At 52.3% G+C, this 20225-nt stretch overlaps 1 protein-coding gene across 2 annotated transcripts in view; it reads right to left on the minus strand.

Annotated features, from left to right (window-relative positions):
- Positions 1–20225, minus strand: part of CSTPP1 (centriolar satellite-associated tubulin polyglutamylase complex regulator 1) — a 240313-nt gene that overhangs the window by 20096 nt on the left and 199992 nt on the right. For both annotated transcript variants that reach the window (XM_051852833.2, XM_002708863.4), the window contains exon 4: positions 470–554. In XM_051852833.2, the coding sequence (XP_051708793.2) occupies positions 470–554 (85 nt within the window). The remainder of the gene's footprint in view (positions 1–469; positions 555–20225) is intronic.

Genomic DNA, 20225 nt, shown 5'->3' on the forward strand with positions numbered 1-20225 from the left:
CACAGGCACTCAGCGTCTAAGTGCTCCTGCCACGCCCTGGTCTGGGCCCTGTTGAAGACCCTCTCAGCATGTGGGATGCAGTGTGCCCTTCCCTCCGCTGGGCTGTCACTCCGTGCCACCCGCGTCCCCAATCTCACTGCAAGCCAAGTCTTGCCCCTCTTTTCTCTGAATGTCCTCTAGGGTGTGGTTTCCGGGTGTGTTTTTGGGTTGGGTTGTGCGGGTGGGATTTTTTTTTTTTTGGCGTCTGCCTCTGCACCTTGCAGCTCCATCTTCAGACCCTGAGGCTCCCTACAGGAGCCACAGATGATCACCTGACTTCCCTTTGAACATGCAGAAAGCGCTAGGTTTGGGGGAACGTCCCAACTGGACCCCCTCCACATTCCAACTTCTTCCCACCTGTGCACATTCCAGGTTTCTCCAAGGAGTGCTGGCCAGAGAGCCGCGGTGGACTCCGACCCAGCAGACGTACCTGGCTGCCTTCTGAGTAAGCTCCAGTGGGAAGTCCGGGCACAGCAACTGCAGCAGACAGTGGTACTCCTTCATGGTCAGCAGATCTGCAGAGGGGAGGGAGAGGAGCACATCCGGTCTCTGCGTGTTACGTCACGAACCAGTGTCAAGGGTGTGCGCTAGCCGCTCACCTCCGGGGCTGGGATTTTAAGGTCAAAGCTTCCACAAAGCTTCCCCTGGAAGGGAGGCACCCAGCCGCAGTGTTTGGCCAACGGAGCCCCACTGGTTGGAGAAATAAATGGTCAGGTGGTGGGAGGAAACAAGCGGCACCTTGAACGGCCTTCTCAGGTCGGTTTTCTCTGTATACAAAAACCGAGAAGAACGAGGCATTTCGAAGCTGGTTAAGGCGTCCGAAGTCTCTGGCCCGGGAGCATCACCACTGCGTGCCCCAAGACCATCCGCTGGACGTCTGGAAGCGGCACTAGGGAGAAGAGGAGAGCAGGGAAACCCACAAACCTTACTACTCCATCAGCCAGGACTGCAGCCGGCTGGCTGCTTTTGGATGCCTGCACACAAATCTGGCCACCCGACTACAGGCAGCCAAGACAAAGGTCTAAGATACGCAGTCAAGGCAATACAAGAAAATGATCCCTGATACACAGAAACAGAAACACCAGAGAGACAAATCCCAGTGAGGCTTACAGGACCCTGAGAGAAGGGATACACTGATGCCTAAGCGCTTGGTCACCGGAGTACAAAGCCAGCAGGTATCAGATCAGCTGGAAGAAGCCACCTGCACGTATTCCCACGTGGCAAGCGTTTCACCGACGGAAGGACATGCCAATGGTGAAAGAGAGCCATCTGACCAGGAGGACGAGTGAGGAAAGGGGATCCAGAGGCCGTGGCGACATCTGGGGAATGAAGACGATGATCACAGGCCCTTGGTTTCTTTGGACCTAAGTTAGCCCAAGCCGCAGGAATCCAGATCTTCTGCCCCTGCTAGCTTGGTTGATGCTTCTCCAAGACAGAAACCCCAAACCTCCAGGGACAGGCCTGGGTTCCTACTACTTTTTCATCACAGCTCAATTCAAGGTGGGGGCAGAGAGTGAGACTAACCACACTGCCCAAGTCAGGGACACCAAAGGAACAGACTCGGGTCAATGCAGGTCAAAGGATCAGCATGGCTTTTGTGGCCTTGGCTTTGGCCACAGTGGGGCGTGCGCTTTCCTCTCCTCGCCTGCCTGACCTCGGGCGCAGCCTGGCAGGAGACCTTGTTCCTCACGGGAGGGAGTAATGGCGTTGGGGGTAAGGAACAGGAGAGGCAAAGGGTAGGGAGAGGAGCCAGCGAATGCGACCTGTTCTCATTTCATTCTCACTCCGGAACTTCCGCCCGAGGAACACGAGTGTTTTTTGGCAGGCAGGGAGCGCATGAAGGAAAGTTCTATCTTTGGATCCCTGCTGCTTTTCTAGGCTAAACTTTGGTGGGCATATTTGATACCACTCTGGGGGTGGGGGGAAGGAGGGTAAATCGCCTCACAGGAATTCACGTGGATCACCACCATTCACCTACAAAATATCCTTGGGAAGATGAACAGGGTTAAGGGAAATGAGCAGTTGCAGGGGTGGGGGGACTGAGAAAGAGTTAGGTAACTCCCCCCCCCCCCCCCATAAGGGAAGACAGCGGCAGGACTCTGGCTCCGGCTCTGCTTTCCAGGGCCTGCGTCCTCTTCAGGTTTTGGATGTTTTTCTTTATTTTCTTTTTTTATTTTTGACAGGCAGAGTGGACAGTGAGAGAGAGAGACAGAGAGAAAGGTCTTCCTTTGCCGTTGGTTCACCCTCCAATGGCCGCCGCGGCCGGCGCGCTGCGGCCGGCGCACCGCGCTGATCCGATGGCAGGAGCCAGGTACTTATCCTGGTCTCCCATGGGGTGCAGGGCCCAAGCACCTGGGCCATCCTCCACTGCACTCCCTGGCCACAGCAGAGGGCTGGCCTGGAAGAGGGGCAACCGGGACAGAATCCGGCGCCCCGACCGGGACTAGAACCTGGTGTGCCGGCGCCACTAGGCGGAGGATTAGCCTAGTGAGCCGCGGCGCCGGCCCAGGTTTTGGATGTTTTTCTAGCTCACCTGCTTCAAACCTTCAAACATTTGCTTCCCAAAGACAGAAGAACGATTTACAAAACATGTTTTGTACTTCTTTAGTGCAACAAAACACTCTTAAAAATACTAACAGAAAAAAAAAACCCACAAAAATAAACACACACACAAATACTAACAACAGAATTCTGCTCTCCTTCTGGGATGGGACTTGGCTCCCTCACATGTTAGGTGAGGAAGGTAGTCAGACAAAGAGATGAATGAAATGACGAACAGATAAACAACTTTTAACTGTGGAGGAGAGGAGAACAGTTCAAATGCGCTAAGGTAGTGGCCAGATAAGATCAAGGCCAGAGGATTTCAAGGGAAAGGCATCCTGCCACTTACAGCCCCTCCTTGGTGGCTGCACAGTGGGTGGCGTGGGGGGGAGGGGTGGGGGAGGGGATGGTGAGTGATAAGACTTGTTTCCAAACCAGAACACTGGGGTGGGCGTTTGGCCTAGCAGTTAAGATGCCGTGGAAGAGGCCTGCATCCCACATCAGAGTGCCTGGGTCTCTTTCCCAGCTCTGGCTTTCTGCTAATGCGCACCCTGGGAGGCAGCAGGTGACGGCTCAAGTAATTAGGTTCCTGCCACCCACATGGGAATCCCAGATTTAGTTCCCAGCTCCTGGTTTTGGTCTGGCCCAGCCTTGGCTGTTGTGGGCAGCTCCGTGTGAACCAGCAGATAGGAGCTCTCTCTGTCTTCCATAGGTATGATAGTTTTTTTTTTTTTTTTTCAAATTCCATTCATTTATTTGAAAGACAGAGAGAGACAGAGACAGAAGATAGAGAGAAAGATCTTCCATCTGCTGACTCACTCTCCAAATGCCTGCAGTGGTCAAGCCCGGGCCAGCCCACAGCTGGCAGCTGGGAACTCCATCCTGGTCTCCCACATGGGTGGCAGAAACCCAACGGCTTGAACCATCACCTGCCACCTCCCAGGGTGTGCATGAGCAGAAAGCTGGAATTGGGAGTGGAGTCAGCACTCAAACCCAGGTACTCCAATATGGGGTGGGTCAAGTGGCCTCCATATAGCCCCCACCCACCCAGTACATGAAAATTAAAAATAAAACCCACCACCAGAACACTGATGAACGCAAGTGAGCTGTCTCCTTTCCGCCCTACAAGCTGGGGCTCAAGTCCCAGCTCTCTAAGCTCTCGGGTCTGTGACCTTGGGCAAACTCTTCACTTCCCTAAGTCTCAGTTTCTCATCTGTAGAGTGAGGACCAGGACACCTGCTGTTCAGGATGGAGGTCAAGTGTGAAAAAGACGAAGGTCTATAAAGTACTTCACGGAGTGTCTAGAACTTAGCGATGGCACACAGCGCAAGCTGTCTTGTGTTTGGATCCTGGCGGCACGCAAAGAGAGTTTGGGTGCTTAAACACCGACAAGGGCCTGCCTGGCAGTTCTCTGTCCAGTTGTCCGAGTCAAACTTGGCTGTGAACACTCTTCTGTCGCGTTCCTTTGCTGAGCCTTACCACGTGCCCGCTCTCTTCCAGGCACAGCACAGCAGTGACCAAGCGGCTCCCAGGCCCACGCTCAGCCTTCATCACCCCCACGCTCCTGCCTTCACGGGGCCCCTGGCTCCCAGAGTGCTCTCCAAGACCCCCCCCCCCCGCCCCCCGCTGCAGCCTTTTGTGCTCCAGGCATAGCAGTGAGGAGAGTGAATGGTCATTGAGCTTTCATGCACAGCACTTAACCTCGCGGTGAGTAAGCCTGGTGAAGCGGACTCCCTCAGTCCCTGTCTCATTTCCCAGAGGAGCACTTGGGAGCGCCGCGGGGTCATGGGGTCGGGGCAGGAAGGAGACCTGCTTTTCCAGGGTGAGGTCCTGCGCTGGGCAGGAGAGAAGGCGCGCTGAGGCCTGGAGAGGCTCCATACGCTAACGTGGACAGCCAAGGTTTACCGAGCACTCACTGAGGGCCAGGCGCCGCTCTCCTGCGGTTTTGCCTCTTCCGTCTTTCACGATTGTCATCCCCACTCCAGGGGCTCCAACAGCCCCAGAGTGTGCATGCTGAAGAAGTAGAACCGGCATCCTAACCCGGGTTCCGACGCTTACCCAGCTAACCTTTTCAGCACCTTGATCTCAGCCATAACGTGTGGCGCACAGGGCTCGCTTTCCCCTCCACACAGACATCGGGAGCTAACTAGTTCCAGGTGAACTGGATCAAGGAGACAATTCAAGTGAATTGGGATTTTTTTTTTCCTGTGCACAAAATTGAGTCTGAAAGGTTCTAATTACTGTCAACAGGAAAGACGGAAGCTCCAGGCGGCAGCTTGAGCTGGGCTGGGGGCCGCGGGTTGGGGGAGGACCAGTGCACCTGTACTGCTGGCTACCCAGCCATCTCCCATCCCCACCCACCTGCCAGCCGCTCTGCAGCCTGGCAGGTGCAGAGAAGGTGAGCGGTATGTACCAACAGACGCCTTCTCTAAAGGACCCCCACCCACCCAATTAGGAAAGCTCCAGCCAACAGCTCCTGAAAGTTCAAAGGCAAAGACATAAGCAGGCTTTGGTAGAAGATCAAAATCAGAACCCTCTCCACAAATTGGAGCTTCTCTTTGTGTGGGTGGCCAGAACTGTTAAACATTGTTTTTTCTCAGCCTGTCGCAGTCCCGCCAGCGGTGTGCCTGGCTCTGCCCCAGCAGTTTTCACGTCCTGGATCCTGTCTTCCCCAGAGGCAGCGCGGCACGGCGCTGTGGCTGACAGCGTGAACCGGAGTTAGACTGCCTGGGTGCAAAGCCCTGCCTTTGGCACTGACTTCAAATTACTTCCCCTTTAAGCGCCCCATGCCTCAGTTTCCACATCTATAAAATGACAGCACGTACGTCGAGTTGCTGTGAATTAACGGAAAGGATTTAGAAGAGTCTGGCCCCTCACAGGCGCTGTTATTATCCCGGAACCATGACATCCAGGGCTCAGAGAGGTCACCTGCTTTCTCAGGGAAACAGGTAGAGCTTCAGCCCTCAGCCTACCTGGCTCCAACGATCCTGCAAGTCTCACCCTAGCAGGTGGGATCCAGCTGGTGCGTGGACAACCTCTGACGATAGGTGACTGCCAGGCCGTATCTAAGGTAAACAGACCGGTCCCTGGGGAGGCCCCGTGGCACAGGGCAGGGCAGCTGTGTTGGTGCGGAGCTCAGCTTTGCCATCGATGACCTGGCTTCAGAAGCCTGGTCCCACTCCTTCCCCCCGCCATGGCCGGGGCAAGTTCTACAAATTCCCGGAGTCTTGGCTTCCTTGCCTTAGACATGTGTATAACCACAGTACCTACCTAACGGAATTAGAAAAAGCCCGAACAAGGTGATCTGTATCCAAGACACTTTTCTGAAAAGAAAGATTAGCGAAATGCTCAGTCAACAGTAGCATTATTTCCTACTTGGTAACTGACAAAAATCTGCCGTCCTCAAATTAAGGAACCTTTAGCCGTTCACAAGGCACCCAGTACCGTGCCTGGCGCACCGCAGCATCTGCAGAAGCCGAAGGAATGAATGACTAAAAACACGTGACGCAGGACGGCCGGCCGCTGTGCGGACGCGGGGATGGAGAGGCGACATCTTCAGGCGGAGGCGGGTCTGCAGCGGGGAGCTCAAGGGGACTGCGAGAGTGCTGGAAACAGAAGATGTCCCACGTGGGAGCTCACCAACCCTCTACAAGAAGAGTCCCTCAGGCCAGGTCAGGGGCCTGCTGACTCCTCGCACCTCCTCCCCCAGTGCCCCAGGGCTCAGCTCAGCCAGGTTCCAGTTCCGCTATGAGAACCAGGGGCAGCCTAGGGCTGGGTTCACACAGACTCACTGCCTCTCCATGACAGCTCTGGGGTGAAAGCCTGTCACTTCCCAGGGTAAGCAGCTCCTCGACTCAAAATCCTCCTTTTCTTGGTTAACCCCACTTTAACCCTAGAGAGCGGTGGCTGAGGTTATTTTAGCTGGGAAAATTCAGAACTCCTTGGACCCCAGTCTACTCAAGAGCCAACTCGTTCTCTTTTCTACACCTGGCCCGCCTTCTCGCTGGCAATCGCTGCCTCTGAAGCTCCGTGGGGGCAGCTGAATCCCTCCCACCTCCTCCTGGCAGTCGGCCACGTGGTCCCCACCACCCGCTTAGAGCTGTGGCGGCAGGAGACCCACAGGCTGCTGCTCTTCCTGGGACTTGGCGCCTTTGCCAGGGTCACGGTGGTGTCACGAAAGAAGACCAGCAGGGGACTGCCAGCTGGAAGCCACTGGGGCCATATTTGTCCCGCACAGCCATCCCCCAAGCCCATATAGAGCCTTCTTAGCGCTCAGAGTATGGGGGAGGAGTTGGGGCTTAGTCTGAATTCACCGTGTTGGCTGGGAGCGCTGGCGCTGGGCAAGAACTGCAGATAATGAGATGCCACCAAGCCACGGGCGACCCAGAGGACTGAGCAGCCTCGGGCTGGTTGGCTGCAGGAGCTCGACAGGAACTACCACAGAGGCCAGCGAATACCGCAGGCCAGGAGTGGACTCTCCAATTTTCAGTTGTGATTGTTTTGATGTTCTTTTGTGCAGGCTGGTGAAGGCTCATGCTAAAAGGACACTCACCCTCCCGGGCTGCTTTGCCAGGAGATGCTCGGAAGGACAGGGATAGCTCGGCCACGACCACACCACCCCTTCCTATCCTCAGGGCACGGAGGCTCTGTTCCCAGGCCGCAGCTGAGTAAATACTTCTCCCTGCCACTCTTCCAGGAGAGGCCCAGAGGGGAGTGGGAGGGCATGGGAGAAAGGGAGGAGGAAGGAGGCCAGACATCTGACAGTTTCACTTCCTGCGTGGCACGGGCACCCGGGCCCGGGAAGGTTGCGAGCTTCCTAGGCCTGCGTGCCTGTCGGGCAGGCTGTGTTGTCTGCCGTCTTCTTTGGCACGGCTATTGTTTTCCACTGTAAACAGCAGGAAATGGTGATTAGTACTCAGAGAGGGAAATGATCTAAGAAAGTGAGAAGCAATGGCTTCCAGTGACCCTTGTTGGGTAAAGTACTTGGGTCATTATCAGCACCGCCCTGTGCCAACTTCTTCCTCCCAGAGCGTCTCTGGTGTGTGTGTGAATGGGGCAGAAAGCCAGACTTCTGGTTTGTATTTGGCCATGACGTAGCCCAACACCTAGTGAGAAAAGTATTTAGCCTGTTCCCATCTGGCCAGTGTGTATGAGGGTACTTCCAAAAGTCGGTGGAAAACTGGAAGTAAAAGATAATGCACATTTTCCACCAACTTTTTGAAGTATCCTTGTATGTTCTAGGCAAAGTATTTTTTTGGGCCGGCGCTGTGGCTCACTTGGTTAATCCTCCGTCTGTGGCGCTGGCATCCCATATGGGTGCCGGGTTTAGTCCCAGATGCTCCTTTTCCAGTCCAGCTCTCTGCTGTGGCCTGGGAAGGCAGTGGAGGATGGCCCAAGCCACCTGACTGCTGGCTTAGGATCGGCGCAGCACCGGCCGTGGCGGCCATTTGGGGAGTGATCCAACGGAAGGAAGACCTTTCTCTCTGTCTCTTTCTCTCACTGTCTAACTCTGTCAAATTAAAAAAAAAGTATTTTTTTAAGATTTACTTATTTATGTGAAAGGCAGAGTTACAGAGGCACAGGAGGAGAGAGAGTGAGAGAGAGAGAAAGAAAAAGAAAGAAAGAAAGAAAGAAAGAAAGAAAGAAAGAAAGAAAGAAAGAAAGATAGATCTTCCATCCACTGGTTCACTCCTCAAATGGTCACAATGGGTGGAGCTGTGCCAATCCGAAGCCAGGAGCCAGGAGCTTCTTCTAGGTCTCCCAGGAGGGTGCAGGGGCCCAAGTACTTGGGCCATCCATCATCTACTGCTTTCCCAGGCTACAGCAAAGAACCGGATCAGAAGTGGAGCAGCTGGGACTCGAACCGGCGCCCATATGGGATGTCAGCACTGCAGACAGCGGTTTACCTGCTACACCCCAGCAATGGCCCCCTTAAGCAAAGTATTCAGTCAGACATAGTAACCATTTCCTGGGAATGTTTATAATGAACAAAACCAACTCCCGGAGCTATTTGTACCAGACAGGAATTTAAAGAAAGGGGGGCATTTCTGAAGATCCCCCTCCAGGATCATCTATGACACAGGATGGCACTGGGCAGGGTTTTAGGCTGAACACAGCCATCCCCAGTCACCTGTGGGGCCTGAACTGGAGCCTGGTCTGCTGCGATACGAACTCCTTGTCTGAGTGAGTCTGGCTCTGCCCAACACAGTGGGGCCACTGAATTGGAGGACCAAGGCAAGGCTTCATCCTCGAGGAGGTCACTGTCCTACGAAGCTTTGACGACATGAAACACAACAGGGTGCCCATGCCTAGGATGGGCGACTTACAGCATTGGGGATGGAGGCAGCAGTGGCAGAGAAGAGAACGCCTTTGTCCAGTGGCAACGGGGCTGGTTATTCTGGCATCATGGGCTCTTATCCGCTTAGGAAACGGGGGCAGCTTTGGACACTGAAATGTGGAGCTGGGTTTTGGCATCACACGCTCCCAGAGGTTCCAGCAAGTTACCCAGCCTAGCATTGGCACCACCACTCACACGCTCCTGCAGCTCCACAAGGGGTGGGGGTGGGGGTGTGCTGCTCCCTGTTTTGTTTGAAGTCAGGGGATAGGGTGCACCCTTGGAAACAGACACCTCAGAGCCAAGGTAGAGTTCTGCTGCAGGTGCTGTGGCAAACTCCTGCAACCTGCTCCGGTCAGAAGTGAGCAGAGATAGGCGCAGAGCTCAAGTAGGACATGAACTTCAGTCTCCTGCCCTCCCCGTGGATCTCTCTGGAATATCTCACTCGGCCTTTGGAAGAGGAGCATACTGGGGGCTGGTGCTGTGGTGTAGCCGGTGAAGCTGCTGCCTGTGACACTGCACCCCACGTGGGCGCCTGTTTGAGACCCCCGGCTGCTTCACTTCCTATCAGCTCCTTGCATATGTGCCTGGGAAGCAGTGGATGGCCCAAGCCCTTGGGCCTCTGCACCCATGTGGGGGGCCAGGAAGAAGCTCCTCAATCCTGACTATGGCCTGGCTCAGCCTTAGCCGTTGCTGCCATCTGGGGAGTGAACCAGTGGATGGAAGATCTCTTTCTTCCTATCTCTGTAACTCTGCCTTTCAAATAAATAATAAAAAAAACTTTAAAAAATAACTAAATAAATAAAATTAAGAAGTTGTAGTACATGGGAGTTAAAGACAAAATTTTAAGAGATGCACACTTTGAAACGTGGAAATCTCAGGGTGGGTATGCCCACATCCCATGTTGGAGGGCCTGAGCTGGAGTCCCAGGTCTGTTCCTGATTCCAGCTTCCTAACGCACACTTTGTGACAGTCAATGATGGCTGAAGCAGCTGGGCCACTGCCACCCACGTGGGAGACCTGGATGGAGTTTCTGGCTCCTGGCTTTGGCCTGGCCCAGCCTTGGCTGTCGTGGGCTCTTACGGAGTAAACCAGCAGGTGGGCACTCTCTATGTCTGTCTCTCAAATAAACAAATGAATAGAATGCCTCGACAAACCTATTTTTGAATGGAAATCTTATAAGGAACCTTAGTATGAGGGGACTTCAAAAAGTTTGTGAAAGATGAAATTAAAAGATAAGTTTACGGGGCTGGCATTGTGGCATAGCGGGTAAGCTATGTGACACCAGCGTTCCATGTGGGTGCCAGTTCGGGTTCCAGTTGCTCCACTTCTGATACAGCTCCCGGCTAATGGCCTGGGTAAGCAGTGGAGGATGGCCCAAGACCTTGGGCCCCTGCACCCATGTGGAGGAAGCTCCTGGCTCCTGGCTTTGGATTGGCGCAGCTCCAGCTGCCGCAGCCAGTTGGGGAGTAAACCAGCGGATGAACGACCTTTCTCTCTGCCTCTCCTCTCTCTGTGTAACTCTGACTTTCAAATAAATAAATAAATCTAAAAACAAAACAAACAAACAAACAAACAAAAAAAACCCCAGGGCCCTAACCCCTAAGGATCTATCTCTCAGGGTGCGCTGGGTAAGAGTGCAAGCTTCCGAATCCGCCATGCCAGGTCCAAATCCAGGTTCTTGAGCTAATTTACATAGGCCACGCCCATTAGAAATGAGAGGGGATAACAATAATAATAGTGCTATTAGTGACAATCAAAGAGTGAACAGTGATAACACTATTACTGCTCATGGAGAGCTTTTGAGAAGATTAAAAGAGATGATTACAAAAGGCTGATGGACAATCAAGGTGCGGTACACGGCAGAAGGCAGGCAGGCAATAAACAGTCCCTGCTCTCGGGGTGCACAGGTGGGGCGGCACCTGCTGAACAAAAGGCCCAATTCACCAAAGTTCTGCCGCTCAAGCCAGTGGGTGGCTGAAACGGACTTACTCCTTATCTCGCGATTATTACAGCGTGCCTTTGTTCTTTATTGCTGAGTGAATAACAGACATCCTGGCTGCAGGCAGGTGCACACCACCGTCCTTGCTAGCTGAGCCCCGCCTGCCCCTGGCTCTCCAGTCTCACTCTTAGCAGAGTGGATGGCTCAGACTGCATAATCACGCAAGCCATTTTCACTGGCATATCGCTTCTGATCCCCATAAGAAGCCTGTGGGGCAGGGAGAGGATCATAGTAGCAGCATCACCAAGTAAACGCGCCGGATCCAATCAAGCCTTCTCCTCCCAGCACAGTCCTCTTTGCAGGGGACAGGCTGGTCTTGTAGGATGACCTTCCCCTTCTGCCAGTCTTTGCTGGTTACTCAGGCTGCTCTTCGCTCTTCCCAGTCCTAGCACAGTGAATCCCTACAGTTCTGAAATCCTTCGAACCCGGCGTCTTCAAAAAGTTCACAGAAAATGTTTATTGTGGAAAAAAAAAAGTGCGTGGATTTCAAATTTTTTTGTGCCCAAATAAACCTTTCTCTCAATCCCATTTTCCCACAGACTTTCAAGCACCCTGGTATTACTGCTAATATTTAAATATAACGCCACCTGTTCCATCTCTATGATTTTTCTCTGCTAGGCTGGCTCTAGGTGTCCTTGCTGACCCCAGACAAATTGACATGCCTTATCCGAAGTGATTTGCAGCAAATGTCAGTAAGAAAAGAGGAGGGAAGATAAAATGAAACATTTTAAGTATTTACGGGCCTATATTTGCCATTTGAACAGAATTAGACACAGACTAACAAGAGAAAAGCATATTTAATTTATGTTTATAAAAATACTTCCAACTTCTCTCTTTTCCAATTGAAATCAAGCTGATGCTTGGGTCAGAATCTGATAAGCTGTTAGAAACGCTGCTTGAGGCGGACTTAGGAAAACAAAAGCTAATAGAGTGATCACTTCTCTGAGCTCCCCACTCTCCGAGGCCACCAGAGAACAAATAAGTGGAAGAGGTCATGCATTTGATTTGCTTAAAATGCATTTTCTTTCTTTTCTAAATAAACAGAAGCAGTGGCTAGCGGGCTTAATTGCTGAGGGAAAGTTGAACCAAGACAGACTAAAAATAAAGAAACAACCATCTAAGTTCTCTGGTTGTTGGTGGGCGTGCGAGGTTGGGAAGGCTGTTGCCAGCGTGTGGGCGGGCTTATAAAGACCACAGCCTGTTCTCTCTCAGAGTCTGCTCACGTCCACTGATGATGCTGGATTCATGGCTACCCATCGACTAAAAAATAGCTCAAGAAACAGAAAGAGTGGGAGCCAGAAAGAAGGCAGGACGGATACAAACACACGCGGCTTTTCAGATGGATCCACCTTTGTGCTTCCTGCCATTTCCGGGCTCTTGTGGGCAAGTGCAATGTACCATATCTCTAATTATACGTATATGTGTGGGTAAGAGGAAGACAGCTACAGGAGGGGCAGTGTCTGGATTTTTGGGAACTGCATGGGAAAGGAAATTGATGTTAGCAGTTGCTGTTCCTTTAAGCCATCAGTTTTGTTTTCAGTTCAGTTTCCTGGTAAAGGCTCCTTTGCCTGTAATGTGAGTGAATCACTCAGCTTATTTTAATAAAAATGTGAATCAAATGACAGTACCCCCCCCCCCCCATCCTGGGAAATGACACCATAGTTAGGTTTTCTGAACCCTAGACCTTACCTTTCACTGGCACTGGCAGGCACAGAAAGTAGAGGCAGGGGGCTGGCACTGTGGTGCAGTGGGTTACGCTGCCTTCTGTGGCGCCAGCATCCCATCTGGGTGCCGGCTTGAGTCCCGGCTGCCCCACTTCCGATCCAGCTCCCTGCTGATGTGCCTGAAAAAGCAGCAGGAGACGGTCCAAATGCTTGGGCCCCTGCACCCACGTGGGAGACTTGGAAGAAGCTCCTGGCTCCTGGCTTTGGATTGGCCCAGCTCTGGTCGTTGCAGCCATTTAGGGAGTGAATCAGTGGATGGAAGATTTCTCTCTCTCTCTCTCTCTGAATCTCCCTCTCTCTAAATCCGCCTTTCAAATAAATAATTAAATCTTTAAAAAGAAAAAAAAAGTAGGGACACCAGATTAAAAAACACTCAAAGTGGCATCAAAGGATGAACCCACCCACTCAGTTTCTTTATGCACAGGATTCTAAGAGACGAAGTCTGATCTCACTCACTGGAGTCTGGGCTCGTTTACGGGCTCCCTCATGACGGGAAGGACAGCAGCCGGGACTGAAACGGGTGCCCCGTGGGATGCTGGTGTTGCAGGCGGTGGCTTTACCAGCCAGACCGCAGCGCCAGCCCCAGACTAAGTACATCTTGAAGTAAATCAGACTGTGAACCCTCCTGACCTGTTGAAATTTGTCATGTTCATGTATAACATTTTTTTTTTTTAAGATTTATTTACTGGGGCTGGCGCTGTGGCATAGCAGGTAAGGCCGCCACCTGCAGTGCTGGCATCCCATATGGGCACTGGTTCAAGTCCCGGCTGCTCTACTTCTGATCCAGCTCTCTGCTATGGCCTTAAAAAGCAGTGGAAGATGGTGTAAGTCCTTGGGCCCCTGCACCTAAGAGAGACAGAGAGGGAGGAGAGAGAAGAGGGGAGAGGGAAAGGGAGAGGGAGATAGAAAGAGAGAGAGAGAGAGAGAGGTCTTTCATCTACTGGTTCACTTCCCAGAAGGTCGCAATGGCTGGAGCTGTGCCAGGAGCCAGGAGCTCCTTCAGGGTCTCCCACGTGGGTGCAGGGTCTCAAAGACTTGGGCCATCCTTTACTGCTTTCTCAGGCCATAGCAGAAAGCTGGATTGAAAGTGGAGCAGCCGGGACTTGAACCGGTGCCTATATGGGATGCCGGCACTGTAGGTGGTGGCTTTATCTGCTACACCACAGCACTGGCCTCCACGTATAGCATTTTAAAAATTAAGAAAATTGGTGTGATTCCCGGCTGCTCCACTTCTGATCCAACTCTCTGCTAATGTGCTTGGGAAAGCAGTGGAAGATGGCCCAAGTGTTTGGGCCCCTGCACCCACATGGGAGACCCGGATGAAACTCCTGGCTCCTGGCTTCAGCCTGGCCCAGCCCCAGCTGTTTTCGCCATTTGGGTAGTGAACCAGCAAATGGAAGGCTTCTTTGCCTCTGTCTCTGCTTTTCCCTCTCTGTAACTCTGTCTTTCAAATAAATAGATAAATCATAAAAAAGTTAATAAAACAGAAGTAAAAATATGAGCAGTGAGAGGATATCAAAAGGTTTTTAAAAAGCAAGACCATTAAGAACTGCCTTGAAAGCCGGCGCCGTGGCTCAATAGGCTAATCCTCCACCTTGCGGCGCCGGCACACCGGGTTCTAGTCCCGGTCGGGGCGCCGGATTCTGTCCCGGTTGCCCCTCTTCCAGGCCAGCTCTCTGCTATGGCCAGGGAGTGCAGTGGAGGATGGCCCCGGTGCTTGGGCCCTGCACCCCATGGGAGACCAGGAAAAGCACCTGGCTCCTGGCTCCTGCCATCGGATCAGCGCGGTGCGCCGGCTGCAGCGGCGGCCATTGGAGGGTGAACCAACGGCAAAGGAAGACCTTTCTCTCTCTGTCTCTCTCTCTCACTGTCCACTCTGCCTGTCAAAAATTAAAAAAAAAAAAAAAAAAAAAAAAAAAAAGAACTGCCTTGAAAATAAATGTGCAAACCAGGGGCCGGCACTGTGGCATAGCAGGTAAACTACCGCCTACAGACAGCGCCTGAATCTCACAGGGATGCTGGGTCGAGTCCCAGCTGCTCCATTTCCAATCCAGCTCTCTGCTAATGTGCCTGGGAAAGCAGCCCAAGTGCCCAAGCAAGTGCTTGGGCCCCTGTACCCATGTGGGAGACCCAGAGGAAGCTCCTGGCTCCTGGCTTTGGCCTGGCCCAGCCCAGGCCATTATAGCCATTAGGGGAGTGAACCAGTGGACAGATCTCTCTCTGTATCTCTGCTTCTGCCTCTCCTCTGTAAGTTTTTCAAATAAATACATTTATTAAAAAATAAAATAAACCTTTTAGTCCTCAGGTTCTTCTTGGGTCTAAGATTCTAGTATTCTCTCTCTGGCAGTCCTATGGTGGGAACAGTGACACAAACACTGGGTGGGAGATAGTTGGAACCCATGCAGCACGTAACTGCTAGAAGAGTGGAAAGGCCGTGAAACCCAGTTTACTGCTTTCCAGTGCAGCCTGATGTGGTCGCCAAGAACACCGGACAGGCCTGGGTTCCACACATCTGTACACCTTCCTAGCTCTGTGGGTTGGCAAATTGCGGTGAGCCCTGTTTTCTCACCTGTGGAATGTTTTAAATTGCTTTCTCCCACCTTCTACATAAAAGGGGCTCTTGTTGTCATCTCCCACCCGCCTTTGCTCAGAATATTCCAGGCACGCTAGCTCTGCCATTGCTTCCTACGGCAAACACACTCTTGTCCCAGGCTCTGTGTGTGCTCTCTCCTCTGCCCAGCGTTACTCCTCAGGTCTCGGCTTGAATGCCATCTTACCAGAAAGGCCTGCCCTGGCCATACTGTTTAAACAGCAGCTCTCCTTCTATCACTCTCTGTCTCGTTTTTCTGCTTGGTTTTTCTTACGTATGATCTAGTGTGCACTTTTCAACGCCATTACTTGCTTCCCTCCTAGAATGTAATCTCCAAGAGGGCAGGGTGTTGACTCTTCCTCATTGCTGGTTCCTTCCTGCCTGCCTGCCTTCCCTTCTTCCTTTTTCCCAAGAGGGAGGGGGAAGGGGAAGAGAGTTCCCCTCTGCTAATTCACTCTCCAAATGCCTGCCATGGTTTGCACTTGGCTGAAGCAAGAGCTAGGAACTCAGTCCAGGTCTCCTACATGGGTGGCAGGGACCACCTACCTGAGCCGTCACTCCTGCTCTGCGTTGGCAGGAAGCTGGGAGTCAGCAGTTGGAGCTAGGAATCGAACCCGGGTACTCAGATGTGGGCAGTGGGAGTCTTACCTGCTAGGCTCAATGCCTGTCCCCATTGCTAGTTCTTTCTTTTTTTTTAAATATTTATTTATTTATTTGAAAGTCAGAGTTACATAGAGAGAGGAGAGGCAGAGAGAGGTCTTCCATCCGGTGGTTCAGTCCCCAGTTGGCCGCAAAGGCCGGAGCTGCACCGATCCGAAGCCAGGAGCCAGGAGCTTCTTCTGGGTCTCCTACACAGGTGCAGGAGCCCAAGGACTTGGGCCATCTTCTACTGCTTTCCCAGGCCATAGCAGAGAGCTGGTTCGGAAGAGGAGCAACTGGGACTAGAACCGGTGCCCATATGGGATGCTGGCACTTCAGGCCAGGGTGTTAACCCGCTGCGTCACAGTGCCGGCCCCCATAGTTCTTTCTTTTTTTTTTTTTTTTTTAAGTATAGTGCTGCAGTGGATTCATGAAGTTCTGTATTTTAAGACCATTATTCAAGTGATGAGTAAGAACAGTAAACATAAAGCTGTAATAATGTTTAAAATAAAATCATGTGTTTAATAAACCACGAATCATCAACTACAACAAATGCTGCTGTTCAAAATATGGTGAAAATTCAGAGTAAATTTGTAAAATAGTAGAAGAAAATAAGTCCAGGGTTCATAACAAGTAGTATGGATTAAATAATCTAGAGAAAAAATATTTTAGAGAAATGCCTTCTTTCAAAAGAAATTGGGGGGAGCAGTGCTAGGCACAGTGGATTAAAGCCTCTGCCTGCAGTGCAGTCATCTCATATGGGCACCGGTTCGAATCCTGGCTGCTCCACTTCGATCCAGCTCTCTGCTATGGCCTGGAAAAGCAGTAGAACATGGCCCAAGTGCTTGGGCCCCTGCACCTGCCTGGGAGACCTGGAAGAAGCTCCTGTCTCCTGGCTTCGGATCGGCGCAGCTCCGGCCGTTGTGGCCATCTGGGAAGTGAACCAGCGGATGGAAGACCTCTCTCTCTCTCTCTCTCTCTCTGCCTCTCTGTAACTCTCCCTTTCAAATAAATAAATAAATCTTTCAAAAAAAAAAAAAAAAAGAAAAGAAAAAAAGAAATGGGGGTAGGTGTCGTCACGTAGCAGGTTAAGCTGCCACTTGAGATGTTCATATCCCGAACTGGAGTGCCAGTTTGAGTCCCAGCGACACCATCTCTGACCCAGGTTCTGTTTACTAAATCCAGGAAGGCAGCAGATGATTGGCCCCGCACTTGGGTTCCCTCGCCCACACAGAGATCCAGAAGAAGTTCCTGTGGTTCTTCAGCAGAAAGACCGCTGTGAGGAGGCGGGCGTCAATGCTCGTGAACCTCTTCATACTCACTGTTTGGAGGAGAACGTGGCTGGCAGGCAGGTTTTGTTTGGCCTGAACTGAACTGTTTTTAACATTGTGAGCTAACACATTAAAAAAGTCAGGATATTTCCAAGAACACAAGCTCGATTTCAGATGCCACTTTTTGAGAAAATCAGGAGAGGGATCCCTGCGCGGCCTGGCTCGGCCGGAGCGGGGGCCCTCGCCGACGCACCACGGGGCACACCGGGGTTGCTGCCTGGCCACGGTGGCCAGCTGAACTTGCAGTTCCAGGTGAACAACTCCTCTCTGGGAGCATTCGCGGCAATGATTCAATTCATCTGACCAAATGGACTTAGACGAAAATAAGCTGGATAGCCTCATGTTAACGGGACGGAGCAAAATACAAATGGTAATATCCAGTATGACCGGTGCCGCGGCTCACTAGGCTAATCCTCCGCCTTGCGGCGCCAGCACACCGGGTTCTAGTTCCGGTCGGGGCGCCGGATTCTGTCCCGGTTGCCCCTCTTCCAGGCCAGCTCTCTGCTGTGGCCAGGGAGTGCAGTGGAGGATGGCCCAGGTGCTTGGGCCCTGCACCCCATGGGAGACCAGGAGAAGCACCTGGCTCCTGCCTTCGGATCAGCGCGGTGCACCGGCTGCAGTGCACCGGCCGCGGTGGCCATTGGAGGGTGAACCAAGGGGCAAAAGGAAGACCTTTCTCTCTGTCTCTCACTGTCCACTCTGTCAAAAAAAAATAATAATAAAAAATATTCAGTATGGTCTCATCTTTGCTGTTTTGGAAATGTTTTATTTATTTGAAAGGCAGAAGGACAGAAGAGAGAGAGAGACAGACACACAAAGAGCGTTCTCATTCACTGACTCGCTCCTCGGATGCTCACAATGAGCGGGGCTGGGCCGGGAGAAGCAGGGAACTCAGTCCTGGTCTCCCGACTGGGGGCAGGGACCCAACTGCTTGCGCCATCACCTGTGCCCTCAAAGGTGTACGCTGGCAGGAAGCTGGAATCAGGAGCAGAGCCACGCATCGCACACAGGGACTCCGAGGTGGGACCAGGACGTCCCAGGCACCCTCTTACCCACGAGGTCAAGTGCCCAGCACCCTCTTTGCTTTACAAGAGGGGAGAAGAAATATAAGTGTGCACAGGGAGAAGAAAGAATGGCAGCTGTCAAACTCACAGTGATGATTAAATCTGGGTGGTGTGTGGTATCTTGCACAGAAGGATAAAGGAAGGGAGGAACCCACGTGGAGAGACTGTCAGCTCCGCCCCCTTCCTTCAGCAATCTATGTCCCGCTCCCTCATTCTCAGGGCTCCGTCTGTCCCCACTGTCACCGGAATGTCACACAGCTCTCTTCCTGTATCTCGCTTTGGCCATGATGAAAATCACGGACTGATTAAGCTGATAGCCTTTTATTATCATCCTTTATGCTTTTGGATTTTATTAAAATGCCCCTTGGTCCTCCCTTGTGGAGACCTTCAGGCTCACTGATGGCCCAGAAAGGTGACACACCCTACAGTGAGGGACCAGACGCGGCGGGGGGGGGGACACCCATCAAAGCCAGGGCAGGCAACGGAATAGCTACAACACGCCCCAGAGACTGCATTTTCCTAATCATTAATCATTTCCTGATCATGAATGGATTCCTACCTTCTGGAGTCCAGGATGATTGTTTCCTCCTGGGAAAAGTGCCACAGAGCAAAAGGGAAGCAAAAGCATAAACTGTCTCAGGGGTGCGGCACCTGCTGGGGCTCTGCACTACCTCACTTGAGCAAGCTACTACCCTTTAGGCCTTGGCTTCTTCATCTGTACAATGGGGATAAAAAATGCTCTTTCTAAAGATTTATTTATTTATTTGAGAGGCAGAATTAAAGATGGAGAGGAGAGGCAGAGATCTTCCATCAGCTGGTTCACTCCCCAAATGGCCAAAATGGCTGCAACTGGGCCAATCTGAAGCCAGGCGCCAGGAGTTTCTTCCAGGCCTCCCATGTGGGTGCACGGGCCCAAGGACTTGGACCACCTTCTGCTGCCTTCCCAGGCACATTAGCAGGGAGCTGGATTGGAAGTGGAGCAGCTGGGACTCACACCAGTATCCATATGGGATGCTGGCATTGCAGGCAGCAGCTTTACCCATTTTGCCACAGCACCAGCCCTGATAAAAATTATTACTTGAGAGCAAAAGGCCAGATCTATGATTCTGTGGGCTCCCAAGATTCCTTTAAGTTATGAAGTCACAAAAAGGACTAACTTCCAATGTTGAGAACAATGAAAATGTTTTGTTTTCCAGGTGTCTATATCCTAGACAGTAATAAGGAGTCCATTTAAAAATTAACTAACACGAGGGGCGGGGGTGGAGGTGGTGCTGTGGTGTAGCAGGTAAAGTCGCCACCAGCAGTGCCGGCATCCCACATGGGCGCCGGTTCAAGTCCCGGCTGCTCCACTTCCAATCCAGCTCTCTGCTATGGCCTGGGAAAGCAGTAGAAGATGGCCCAAGTCCTTGGGCCCCTGCACCCGCGTGGAAGACCCAGAAGAAGCTCCTGGCTCCTGGCTTCAAATGGGCTTAGCTCCGGCCATTGTGGCCAATTGGGGAGTGAACCAGAGGATGGAAGACCTCTCTCTCTCCTCTCTCTGTGTAACTCTGACTTTCAAATAAATAAATAAATTAAAAAAAAAAAAAAAGACTCAGGCTGGCGCCGTGGCTCACTAGGCTAATCCTCCACCTTGCGGCGCCGGCACACCGGGTTCTAGTCCCAGTCGGGGTGCCGGATTCTGTCCCGGTTGCCCCTCTTCCAGGCCAGCTCTCTGCTGTGGCCCGGGAGTGCAGTGGAGGATGGCCCAGGTGCTTGGGCCCTGCACCCCATGGGAGACCAGGAGAAGCACCTGGCTCCTGCCTTCGGATCAGCGCGGTGCGCTGGCCGCAAAGCGCTGGCCACAGCGGCCATTGGAGGGTGAACCAACAGCAAAGGAAGACCTTTCTCTCTGTCTCTCTCTCTCACTGTCCACTCTGCCTGTCAAAAAAAAAAAAAAAAGACTCAGAAAAACGGGGGGATCC

Source organism: Oryctolagus cuniculus, chromosome 1 (genome assembly GCF_964237555.1).
Source record: "Oryctolagus cuniculus chromosome 1, mOryCun1.1, whole genome shotgun sequence".
In the NCBI taxonomy this organism is placed as follows: domain Eukaryota; kingdom Metazoa; phylum Chordata; class Mammalia; order Lagomorpha; family Leporidae; genus Oryctolagus; species Oryctolagus cuniculus.